Source organism: Mustela nivalis (genome assembly GCF_964662115.1).
Source record: "Mustela nivalis genome assembly, chromosome: 9".
Taxonomy (NCBI): Eukaryota; Metazoa; Chordata; class Mammalia; order Carnivora; family Mustelidae; genus Mustela; species Mustela nivalis.
In genome coordinates this window covers 103961784-103974924 of record NC_139028.1, presented here as the reverse complement: position 1 = coordinate 103974924, position 13141 = coordinate 103961784, and the positions used below count along the sequence as shown (strand labels likewise).

Sequence of the window (13141 nt, the reverse complement as noted above, 5' to 3'; positions counted from 1 at the left end):
TACAAAGATGGGCCCTTAGCATCCTGAAGGGGAAACATACCATCTTCAGGTCTGCTTCTCAGTGTGCATGTGCATTCATTTGACAGAAAGGAATCCTAGCTCAAAAAGCACTGCTGTTGTAGATATAGGAAGGATAGCACTTTCCTATCTGCTGTACATTTCACATTTTAAAGAATATTGTGTTCATATGCCCCTAAATATTCATGCCAATGGGCAACCATAACCTCAGAATAATTGCTATTGATGAAATATGTACCAAAATCAGAGAGAAAAGAGCCATCCATATGATTTTAGAGCCAGAGCTTTGAAGTCAATCAGGAGGCAACCATCATAATAACACTTTCGTTTTTTTCTGATTATTGAAACATATTGTCATTATGAAATTTTGATGAGTAAGAGAAACTTAACCTCTACCTACCTCTATCTACTCTCTTTTATAGCAGTCTCCAAAGTGGTTGAGGTGAGTGGAAAGTATAGCTCCAGCAAACCCATAGGCCAGGATTAAAGAGGTGATGGAAGATTTCAGTGTTGTATTCAAAATACTACTCAGAAATTGTGATCTTTCCAGATGAACCACAGGCTCATAACTAAAGCTGACTTCATGGAAAGGAAGAACAATGTGACAGAATTCATTCTGCTGGGCCTGACCCAGAATCCAGAACTGCAGAAATTCCTATTTGCTGTGCTTTTAATCACCTACTTGATCACACTGGCAGGTAATCTTCTCATCTCCATCACCATCTTCATCAGCCCAGCCCTGGGATCTCCCATGTACTTTTTTCTGTCCTATTTATCCATTATAGATGGTTTCTACTCTTCATCCATAGCACCCAAAATGATCTTTGACTTGCTCTCTGACATGAACACCATATCCTTCAATGGCTGCATGACTCAGCTCTTTGCTGAACATTTCTTTGCGGGAGCTGAGATCATCTTATTAATTGCCATGGCCTATGACCGCTATGTAGCCATCTGTAAGCCCTTGCATTACACGACCACCATGAGCCAACCTGTCTGTGCTTTCTTGGTAGGAATGGCTGTGATTTTAGGCTTTATTCATGGAGGGATCCAAGTTCTGTTCATGGTCCAGTTACCATTCTGTGGCCCCAATGTTATTGATCATTTTTTGTGTGATTTAATACCTCTCCTGGAACTAGCCTGTACAGACACTCACACTTTGGGGCCCCTGATTGCTGCCAACAGCGGGTCACTTTGTCTGCTCACTTTTTCTATGCTGGTTGCTTCTTATATTGTCATCCTGCACTCTCTGAGGACTAAAAGCTCTGAAGGGCGTCGCAAAGCCCTGTCTACCTGTGCTTCTCATGTCACTGTTGTCATCTTATTCTTTGTACCTTGTTCATTCCTGTATCTGAGACCCATGACCTCCTTCCCTGCTGACAAAGCTGTGACTGTGTTTTGTACCCTAGTCACTCCCATGTTGAACCCATTGATCTACACCCTCAGAAATGCAGAAGTGAAAAATGTCATGAAGAAACTCTGGAGGCAAACAACAAAAATTGGTGATAATGAATCTTGGGATTAGAGTATTTACATTAAAATATCTACTGAATATTTAGAGAGATTTATTCCCCTTCTTACTTGATTAAATGTGGGACAGTCAATTGTCCTGTTTAGATCACTTTTCTTCAGGATCATATATTTTATGGGCAAGGTCAACATATCCACCCAGGAATAGTAGGCACAGTGCCTAGAGCCCACATAATTCTCGGATTCCTTGAAATGCTTAATTTCTTTTAAAATAAGAAGATAAAATTGAATATAATCCAAATCCAAGTTGAAGTATGTCATTGTTATACCAATGCATTCATAAAATATGATCTTTAATAATTTTTATGGAGAAGGACTCATGAGGTCCAAGTAGGAAGGGGCCACAGAAGTCATAATATTGCCCTGATTGTTGGTATGAAATGGTTCTGCAGCAATATTTTCAATACTCTCTACACCCTGCACTACGGCTAGAATGAAGTTTTATTTTATAAGAGGAAAAGTTCTATATATGCAATATTGTATAGAAAGCCAGTGAGTCTTGAAGAAGTACTTCCATCCAAATATACTTTTTCTTATCTTCCTGAATTTGAGAGGTTAATAAATATGCCTGCACCACAACAATAAAGCATTCTTTACTTCTCGCAGTCCCAATAAGAGAACACTTGCACACAAAGGTACATTTTAAAACTTACATCACCACCATTCCCTGCAGTATACAATTGTCTGCACAAGAATAAGAGGCAGAATTGGCTGATGCAAAAGAAATATAATTGATCAAGTTTGTAGAGTTAAGGCAGAAAACAACTGTATGTCAAAGTTGTGTTTTAAATGGAATATTACTAAGCCATCAGAAAGGACGACTACCCAACTTTTGCATCAGCATGGATGGAACTGGAAGAGATTATGCTGAGTGAAATAAGTCAAGCAGAGAATGCCATTTATCACATGGTTTCACTTACTTGTAGAGGGTAAGGAATAACATGGAGGATATAGGGTTAAGGAGAGAAAAGTGAAGGGTAGAAACAGAGGGGAAGACCAACCATGACAGACTGTAGACTCCAAGAAACAAACTGAGGGTTTTAGAGGGGTGGAGAATTGGGGGGATGGGTGAGTCTGGCGGTGGGTATTTAGGAGAGCATGTATTGCATGGGGCACTGGGTTTTATATGTAAACAACCAATCTTGGAACAATACATCAAAAGCTAATGATGGGGCACCTGGATGGCTCAGTGGGCTGAGCCTCTGCCTTCAGCTCAGATCATGATCCCGGGATCCTGGGATCGAGGCCCACATTGGGTTCTCTGCTAGGCAGGGAGCCTGTTTCCCCTCTCTCTCTCTGCCTGCCTCTCTGACTACTTGTGGTCTCTGTCTGTCAAATAAATAAAATTAAAAATAAAAAGGTAATTATGTATTGTATGTCGACTAATATAATAAAATAAATAAATAAATAAATTGTATTTTAGACATGGACAAAGGAAGAGTCTGAATAGCTGGGACAGGAAATTACCAGTGATGTAGAAATAAGTCTGTGTCACAAAACTGAATAACAAGGACCACACATCTGGATTACAGAAAATAATCCATAATATTTATATAAGGAAATTCAAAGATAACTCAGAAATACACACTTTGAAGTCAGAGATCAAAAGCTTTGGATCAACCAGATTTGATTACTCATCTTGTCTCCTGCATTAATTACCCTTGTCAATGTAACCGTTGTGCTTCATCTCTCTACTGATTTTTTCAACCTGTAAAATGGAAATAGCATTCCATACTCTCGGGCTGTAAAAATTAAACAATTTAGATTGAAAAAAATGAATCAGCTAAAAACTAGTGATATTGCTCAGATTTGGTTACAGCTTTCAGAGATGTCACCAGCACAGAAAGTAAGCCAGGGTCAATGGTTGCTGACAAGAGGAGCCCCAGAACACCACTACCAGCCATCATTCACTAACCATGATCACAGGAAGACCAAATATCTAGGCCAGCCTCACTGTACTTCAAATGTCATAAAAGGCATCTGTATATGAGTAGGAACTGCATAGCAGTGAGTTTTCTCATCAAGGAATCTAATGGGAACTGTGAACAGATCTCTGGACACTAAAAGTCAGCCCCCCACCAACTCCCTAGTCTAGGACACAAATGCCCTTAAACATCTCTGCAATAATGATTGGGGAGCTGGCTGGAGCAACCATGACATGTCTGAGCAGAACTTATTTCAAAATCTCTCCCTGATGATGGATCTCCTTTTGCCGCTCTGGGAGAAGGAGAAGGGAGAGCCCAGTGCCAGAAACCAACAGACCTATCTCTGCACAGAGCTTGGGATTCCTGAGGAAGAGCTCAGAAACTTGTCTTCAGAGGGTGATTTCACAACCAGGGATTGAATATCATGTGATGTTGACATTTCTCATGTTCTCAGGACTTTAGATCAGGTTGGATCTAACTTTACATGAAGGCCTTTTAAAAATATATATTGTCCCGGGTGCCTGGGTGGCTCAGCTGGTTTACCGACTGCCTTCGGCTCAGGTCGTGATCCTAGAATCCCTAGATTGAGTCCCGCATCAGGCTGCCTGCTTGGTGGGGAGTCTGCTTCTCCCTCTGACCCTATCACTTCTCATATATATGTTGTCCCAAAACAAGCAAACAAACTCAAGTAAGAGAACAAAGTTCTGGTTACCAGTGGTGGATGCCAGAGGTGGTTGGTTGTGGGGAGAAGAGTGAAATAGGTAAAGGAGATTAAAAGGTACAAGCTTCACTATAAAATAAATACATCAAAGAGTTAAAAAGTATAGCATAAGGAATATAATCAATAATACTGTAATACTGTTGTATGGTGACAGATGGGTGACTACAATTACCTTGGTGAGCACTGAATATCAAATCCCTACATGGTACAGGTCAACCTTGATAACATATTTTTCCAGTGTGTTCCAAACCTTGATATAACTGAATCCATTAATTTTTCCTGTTTCTCATACCATTGCATCTGCTTAATGTGCTCCTCTTCAGCCAGAAATTACATATATACTTTTTAAAAAATCTTTATTTTATTTGAAGGCATTAATGCACTCTATTCTTTCTTTTCCTTTTTTTTTCTTTTTTTTTTTCTTTTTTGGTGATCGTATGAATAATATCCAACCATAGGTAATTACAGGAAGGGATGTGCATTTGTAAAACTGTATTTGGGGATATGAATGAGTGTATGCATGAATGTGTGTACACATATGTCTGTGTGTCAGTCAGACTGTGTAGAGACAATGTGTTCATTATAACTAATAATAAGGCACAACTTTAGGTCTGAGTTTAACTGCCTGGAGTTGCCTTTAGTCTCAAAGAAAGTAACCCTGACAGAAATGATTTGATTGATCAGAACTCATCTGCCACAATTGCAATCCCTGTGCTATTCATAGACAAATCTATTATCCAGATACCAAAGTGGATTTATGAACAAATGAACAATGTGACAGAATTCATCCTGCCTTGCCTGACACAGAACCCAGATGTGCCGAAACTCTAGTGTACTGTGTTTATAATCATCTACTTTCTCACTGGGGCAGGCAACATATACTCCTTGACATGACAATCAAATCCAGCAGAGCCCTGGGCTCCCCTATGTATTACTTTCTATCTTTTTTGTCCTTTGTAGACAGCTGCTGATCTTCTACCATGGCTCTCAAAATGATACTTGACTTACTCACGGAAAAGAAAACTGTCTCCTTCAGTGTGTGCATGACTCAGCTCTTTGCAGAGCATTTCTTTGGAGGAGTGGAGATCATCCTGCTCACAGTGATGGCCCTCGACTGCTACCTGGCCATCTGCAAGCCCCTACACTACAGGATTGCAAAGAACAGGCAAATGTGAGGCCACCTGGTATTATAGGGATTTCTGCCTCACATGATAGGAGCAAAAGCATCCAGGAAAAAAGAGAGAGTTAATGATAATTGAATAAGCAAGACAAAGAGTCTACAAATCCAAATTGGAAAGTCAGTATTTGGAACACTTGCAGATCAATGCAATGGGAATTAGTCTGAGATAAAGACTGAATACCATTCTAAGAGAAAAAAAATTCAAAGAAAAGGAGATCCAAATTTGATCCAAGACAAAAGTTCTGTAAAAGAAAGAGAAAATCATGAAAGCATAACAATACCAAAAAATCAACAAAATACAAAGGAATGAAGAAAGGAAGGAAGGAAAAAAAAGGAGAGGAGAACTACAAGACACATAGAAAACAAAATGGCTGGACTAAGTCCTTATCTATAAATAATTATTTTATATGTAAATGGGTTAAACTCCCCAGCCAAAAGACTTAGAGTGGCTAAATGGATTTTTTTAAATCCCATTCTATGCTCTCTGCAAGAGACTTACATAAGATTTAAGGACACACATTGTCTCAAAGTAAAGTGCTAAGAAACAGTTATTCTATGCAAATGGAAACTAAGAGAGGGCAGGAGGGCAGGACTATACCTATGTCAGATGAAATAGACTAAAACAAGAACTGTCACAAATAAGAACTTTATATAATCATAAAATGGTCAGTTTACCAGCAAGATATAATAATTATAAATATTTATACACCCAACATCAGAATACCTAAATACATCAAGCGGACATTAACAGATACAAAGGCAGAAATAGACAACAATACAGTAATAGTAAGAGATTTCAATATTCTACTTTCAATGATGGATAGAACATATATAGACAAAAAATCAATAAGAAACCAGTAGACTTCAAAATCCTGACTGTTTTATAGGAATCTGAGGGTTTTGAAGGGGCAGGGGGTGAGAGGTTGGGGGAACCAGGTGGTGGGTATTGGAGAGGGCACGGATTGCATAGAGCACTGGGTGTGGTGCAAAAATAATGAATACTGTTTCGCTGAAAAAATAAAAAGTTAAAAAAAAAGAAAAGAATCCAGTGGACTTGAATAAAACTATTCCCAAATGGACCTACCAAATATGCATAAAACAGTCGATCCAATAACAGTGGAAAATACTTTCTTCTCAAGTACACAAGGAAGATTATGAAAGATCATATGTTAGGTCACAAAATAAGTCTTCAAAAACTTAAGAAGGTTGACAGGCAGCCAAGATGGCAGAGGAGTAGCAGGCTGAGATGACATCAGGGCACAGGAGTTCAGTTAGATAGTTATCAAAACATTCCAAACACCCACAAATCCAATAGGAGATCAACGAGAAGAAGAGCAGCAATTCTAGAAACAGAAAATTGACCATTTTCTGAAAGGTAGGACATGCAGAGAAGTGAATCCTAGGTGATGGGAAGATAGACCGTGGAGGGAGGGGGCCAGTTCCCGGCAAGTGACAGAGCAATGGAGCACAAAATCAGAACGTTTAAAAACTCTGCTCCACTGAAGGACATCGCTCCAGAGGCTAAGCGGGGTGGAGCCCTCACAGGAACAGCATGGTCTCAGCTCTAACAGGGTCACAGAAGGGTCGGGGGTGTCTGGGTGTAACAGACCTCCCAGGTATCAGAGTGGGGAAGCTGGCTATCAAGACAGAGCCAAGGAGTGAGCTCTCAGCTCAGGAATGCCTTAAACTGTGATCTGTGGCACAATCAGACTGCTGCTCTTTGAGCAGGGACCCCACAAGTGGCACATCTGGGGAGACTTACCTACCTTATCTGGAGCAGGGATCTGCTGGGTTTGGAGACTCCAAATAGGGCTGTGTGCCAGAGACAGAAATGCTCAGACACAGGCCAGATGAGCTCGGAGTGCAGCTGGAGACCAGGGGGATGGGAGTGAGAGCACTTTTCTCTGAGGGTGCACTGAGGAGTGGGGACCCAAGCACTTGGCTCTTCTGGGCCAGAGATTGGGAGGCTGCCATTTTCATTCCTGTTCTCCAGAGCTCTACAGAAAGCCTTCAGGGAACAAAAGTTCCTGAGGGTGAAACCCAGCATATTACTTAGCCCACCCAGCCCCTGGCAAGGGTGGTGTAATTCTTCCTCAGGCAAAGACACTTGAGAATCACTACAACAGACCCCTCACCCAGAAGATCAGCAAGAACATCCAGCCAAGACCAAGCTGACTGATCAAGGAGAACAGTGCAATTCCAGAGGATGGGAAAGCAAAGCATGGAATTCATGGCGTTTTCCCATGATTGTTTAGTCTAGCACAGTTAATTACTTCTTTTTCATTTTAATTTTTTTTTCTTATTCTAATTTTTAAACTTTTACTCTTTCCTCTTTTAACATTTGTAACTAGTTTATCTTAACAATACATTTCTTTTAAAAAATCTCTTTGAACTTTTATTATTATAGTCACATTCCATCTTTCATTGTATCTAACTTCATTTTTTGTACACACTTTGGTTTTTCCTTCTAAAAAAATTTGGGATACAACTTCTCTAATACATCAAAATATACCCTAAATCTAGCACAGGGCTTTGTTCGAGTCTCCAGCCTGAGAAAACTCTTCACTTTCTTTTCCTTTCTTTTACCAAACAACATATTTTATCAACTCCTTTTTTAGAATTTTTTTTTTACATTTTCATCTTTATAGTCATATTCCATCTTTTCATCGTGTTTACCCTTATTTTTGTCTGTGAGCATATATATGTATATATATTTTTTTCTTTCTTTAAAATTTTGTGAGGTAGTTTCTTCTAAGAGACCAGAATATACCCAAAATCAAGTGGGTGGCTCTGTTCTATTCACCATCTAATATATATATATTTCTTTTAATTAAAAAAAAGTTTTTAGAACTTCTTTTTACCCCCTTTCATCTCCCCACAATTTGGGGTCTCTTCTGCTTTGGTTAACCCACTTTTCTGGGGTCTTTGCAACCCTTTTAGTATTTTATTCTCTCATTCATATATTCTTATATGGATAAAAGGACAAGGCAGAAAAACTCATCACAAAAAAAAAAATAATAATAAGGGAAGAAGAAGAAGAAGAGGAAGTACCGAAGGCTAGGGACCTAATCAATAAAGACATTGGTAATGTGTCAGATCTAGAGTTCAGGATGATGATTCTCAAGGAGCTAGCTGGACTTAAAAAAGGCATGGGAGATATTAGAGAAAAGCTATCTGGAGAAATAAAATCCCTTTCTGTAGAGATAAAAGCCCTTTCTGGAGAAATAAAATCAAGCTGAAATCAAAAAAGCTATTAATGAGGTGCAATAAAAAATGGAGACTCTTACTGCTAGGATAAAAGAGGCAAAAGAGAGAATTAGTGATATGGAAGACCAAATGATATAGAATAAAGAAGTTGAGAAAAAGAGAAAAACAACTATTGGGCCACAAGGGGAGAATTTGAGAGATAAGTGATACCATAAGATGAAACAATATTAGAATAATTGGCATTCCAGAAGAAGAAGAAGAAAGAGAGAGGGGGGCAGAAGATATATTGGAGAGAATTATTGGAGAGAATTTCCCTAATATGGCAAAGGGAACAAGCATCAAAAACCAGGAGGTGCAGAGAACCCCCTTCAAAATCAGTAAGAATAGATCCACACCCCTCCATCTAATAGTAAAACTTACAAATCTTAGTGACAAAGAGAAAATCCTGAAAGCAGCGTGGGACAAAAAGTCTGTAACATAGAATGGTAAAAATGTTAGATTGGCAGCAGACTTATCCACAGAGACCTGGCAGGTCATAAAAAACTGACATGATATATTCAGAGCACTAAATGAGTAAAAACATGCAGCCAAGAATACTATATGCAGCTAGGCTATCACTGAAAATAGAATGAGAGATAAAAAGCTTCCAGGACAAACAAAAACTGAAAGAATTTGTAAACACCAAACCAGATCTACAAGAAATACTGAAAGGGGTCCTCTAAGCAAAGAGAGAAACTAAAAGTAGTAGATCATAAAGGAACAGAGAAAGTATACATTAACAGTCACCATACAGGCAATCCAATGGCACTAAATTCATCTCTCTCAATAGTTACCCTGAGCGTAAATGGGCTAAATGTCCCCCTTCAAAAGACTCAGGGTATCAGAATAGATTAAAAAAAAAAAAAAAAGACCCATCACTATGCTGTCTGCAAGAAACTCATTTTAAACCCAAAGACACCTCCAGATTTAAAGAAAAGGGGTGGAAAACAATTTCCCATGCTAATGAACATCAAAAAAAAAAAAAAAAAAAGCTGGGGTGGCAATCCTTATATCACATAAATGAGTTTTTAAGCCAAAGACTATAATAAGAGATGAGGAAGGACATTATATAATACTCAAAGGGTCTGTCCAACAGGAAGATCTTACAATTTTAAATATCTATGCCCCTAACCTAGGAGCAGCCAATTATATAAACCAATTAATAACACAATCAAAGAAACACAGCAATAATAATGCAACAATAGTAGGGGATTTTAACACTCCCCTCACTGAAATGGGCATATCACCCAAGCAAAAGATCAATAAGGAAATAAAGGTCTTAAATAACACACTGGGCCACATGGACATCACAGACATATACAGAACATGCTATCCAAAAGCAACAGAATACACATTCTTCTCTAGTGCACATGGAACATTCTCCAGAATAGATCACATCCTGGGTCACAAATCAGGTCTCAAATGGTAGCAAAATATTGGGATCATTCCCTGCATATTTTCATGCCACAATGCTCTAAAGCTAGAATTCAATCACAAGAGAAAATTTGGAAAGAACCCAAATACATGGAGGCTAAAGAGCATCCTACTAAAGAATTAATGGGTCAACCAGAAAATTAAAGAAGAATTTAGAAAATTCATGGAAACAAATGATAATGAAAACACAACTGTTCAAAATCTGTGGAACACAACAAAGGAAGTCCTGAGAAGAAAATAGTGATACAAGCCTTTCTCAAGAAACAAAAAATGTCTCAAGTACACAACCTAACCCTACACTTAAAGGAGCTGGATAAAGAACAGAAAGGAAAGCCTAAATCCAGAAGAAGAAGAGAAACAATAAAGATCAGAGCAGAAATCAATGAAATAGAAACCAAAAGAACAGTAGAATAAATCAATGAAACTAGGAGCTGGTTCTGTGAAAGAATTAATAAGATTGATAAAACCCTGGCCAGACATATCAAAAAGAAAAGAGAAAGAACCCAAATTAAAATAATCAAAAATGAAAGAGGAGAGATCATAATGAACAACAAAGAAATAAAAAGAATTATAAGAACATATTATGAGCAACTATACACCCACAACTTTGACAATCTGGAAGAAATGGGTGCATTCCTAGAGATATATAAACTCCCAAAACTGAACAAGGAAGAAATAGAAAACCTGAATAGACCCACAACCAATAAGGAGATTGAAGCAGTAATCAAAAATCTACCAAGAAACAAGAGCCAGGGCAGACTGCTTCCCAGAAAAATTCTACCAAGCATTTAAAGAAGAATTAATACCTATTCTCCTGAAACTGTTCCAAAAAATAGAAATGGAAGGAAAACTTCCAGACTCATTTTATGATGCCAACATATACCTTGATCCCAAAACCAAAGATCCCATCAAAAAAGAGAATTATGGACCAATATCCTTGATAAACACAGATGTGAAAATTATCACCAAAATACTAGCCAGTAGGATCCAACAGTACGTTAAAAGGATTATTCACCACAACCAAGTGGGATTTAATCCTGGGCTACAAGGTTAGCTCAATATATACAAATCAATCAATGTGATACAATACATAAATAAAGGAAAGAATAAGACACATATGATACTCTCAATAGATGCTAAAAAGCACTTGACAAACTACAGCATCATTTCTTGATCAAACTATTCAAAGTGTAGGGATAGAGGGCACATACCTCAATATCATCAAAGCCATCTATGAAAAACCCACAGCTAATATCATTCTCAATGGAGAAAAACTGAGAGCTTTTCCGCTGAGGTCAGGAACATGACAGGGATGACCATTATCACCCCTGCTATTCAATATATTACTAGAAGTCCTAATCTTAGCAATCAGACAACAAAAAGAAATTAAAGTCATCCAAATCAGCAAAGAAGGAGTCAAACTATCAGTCTTTGCAGATGATGTGATACTTTATGTTGGAAAACCCAAAAGACTCCACCCCGAATCTGCTAGAACTTGTACAGGAATTCAGTAAAGTGTCAGGATATAAAATCATTGCACAGAAATCAATTGCATTTCTATATACCAACAGCAAGACAGAAAAAGAGAAATTAAGGCATCAATCCCATTTACAATTGCACCCAAAACCATAAGATACCTAGGAATAAACCTAACCAAAGAGGTAAAGAATCCGTACTGAGGAAACTATAGAGTATTCACCAAATTAATTGAGGAAGATTCAAAGATATGGAAAAATGTACTATGCTCATAGATTGGAAGAACAAATATTGTGAAAATGTTGGTGCTACCTAAAGCAATCTACACATTTAATGCAATCCCTATCAAAATCCCATCCATTTTTTTTTTCAAAGAATTGGAACAAATAATCCTAAAATTTATATGGAACCAGAAAAGACCTCAAATAGCCAGAGGAATGTTGAAAAAGAAAGCTAAAGTTGGCGACATAACAATTCCAGACTTCAAGCTCTATTACAAAGCTGGTATCATCAAGAGAGTGTGGTACTGGCACAAAACGGACACATAGATCAATGGGACAGAATAAAGGACCCAAAAATAGACCCTAAACTCTATGAACAACTAATCTTTGACAAAGCAAGAAAGAATGTCCAATGGAAAAAAGACAGTCTCTTCAACAAATGATGTTGGGAAAATTGAACAGCCACATGCAGAAAAATGAAACTGAAAAACCACACACAAAAATAGATTCCAAATGGATGAAAGACCACAATCTGAGAAAGGAATCCATCAAAATCCTTGAGGAGAACACAGGCAGAAACCTCCTTGATGTCCACCAAAGCAAAATTTCTTCCTAAAAACATTGCCAAAGGTAAGGGAAGCAAGGCCAAAAATGAACTATTGGGACTTCATCAAGATCAAAAGCTTTTGCACAGCAAATGAAATAGTCAAAAAAAAAAAAAAAGACAACTGAGAGAATGGGAGAAGATATTTGCAAGTGACATATCAGATAAAGGGCTAGTATTCAAAATATATAAAGAACTTATCAAACTCAACACCCAAAGAACAAACAATCCAATCAAGAAATGGGCAGAGGACATGAACACACATTTCTGCAAAGCACATGAAAAGCACATGAAAAAGTGCTCCACATCACTCAGCACCAGGGAAATACAAATCAAAACCACAGTGAGACTCCACCTCACACCAGTCAGAATGGATAAAACTAACAAGTCAGGAAATGACAGATGTTGACGAGGATGCAGAGAAAGGGGAACCCTCCTACGCTGTTGGTGGGAATGCAAGCTGGTGCAACCACTCTGGAAAACAGCATGGAGGTTCCTCAAAAAGTTGAAAATAGAGCTACCCTATGACCCAGGAATTGTGCTACTGGGTATTTACCCTAAAGATACAAATGCAGTGATCCAAAGGGGCATGTGCACCCAAATGTTTATAGCAGCAATGTCCACAATAGCCAAACTATGGAAAGAACCTAGATGTTCATCAACAGATGAATGGATCAAGAAGAGGTGATATATATATACAATGGAATACTATGCAGCCATCAAAAGAAATGAAATCTTGCCATTTTATGACATGGATGGAACTAGAGGGTATTATGCTGAGCAAAG

The 13141-nt window shown here is 38.2% G+C and overlaps 1 protein-coding gene across 1 annotated transcript; it reads left to right on the top strand.

The window, feature by feature from the left end:
- Positions 1–592: 592 nt before the first annotated feature.
- LOC309840348 (olfactory receptor 4C45-like) lies at positions 593–1543 on the top strand (the record flags this gene model as incomplete). The annotated part of the gene is made up of 1 exon (XM_082682408.1): positions 593–1543. The coding sequence occupies exon 1, from the start codon at positions 602–604 to the stop codon at positions 1541–1543; it is 942 nt and encodes a 313-aa protein (XP_082538534.1). The 5' UTR covers positions 593–601.
- Between the last annotated feature and the right edge of the window lie 11598 nt (positions 1544–13141).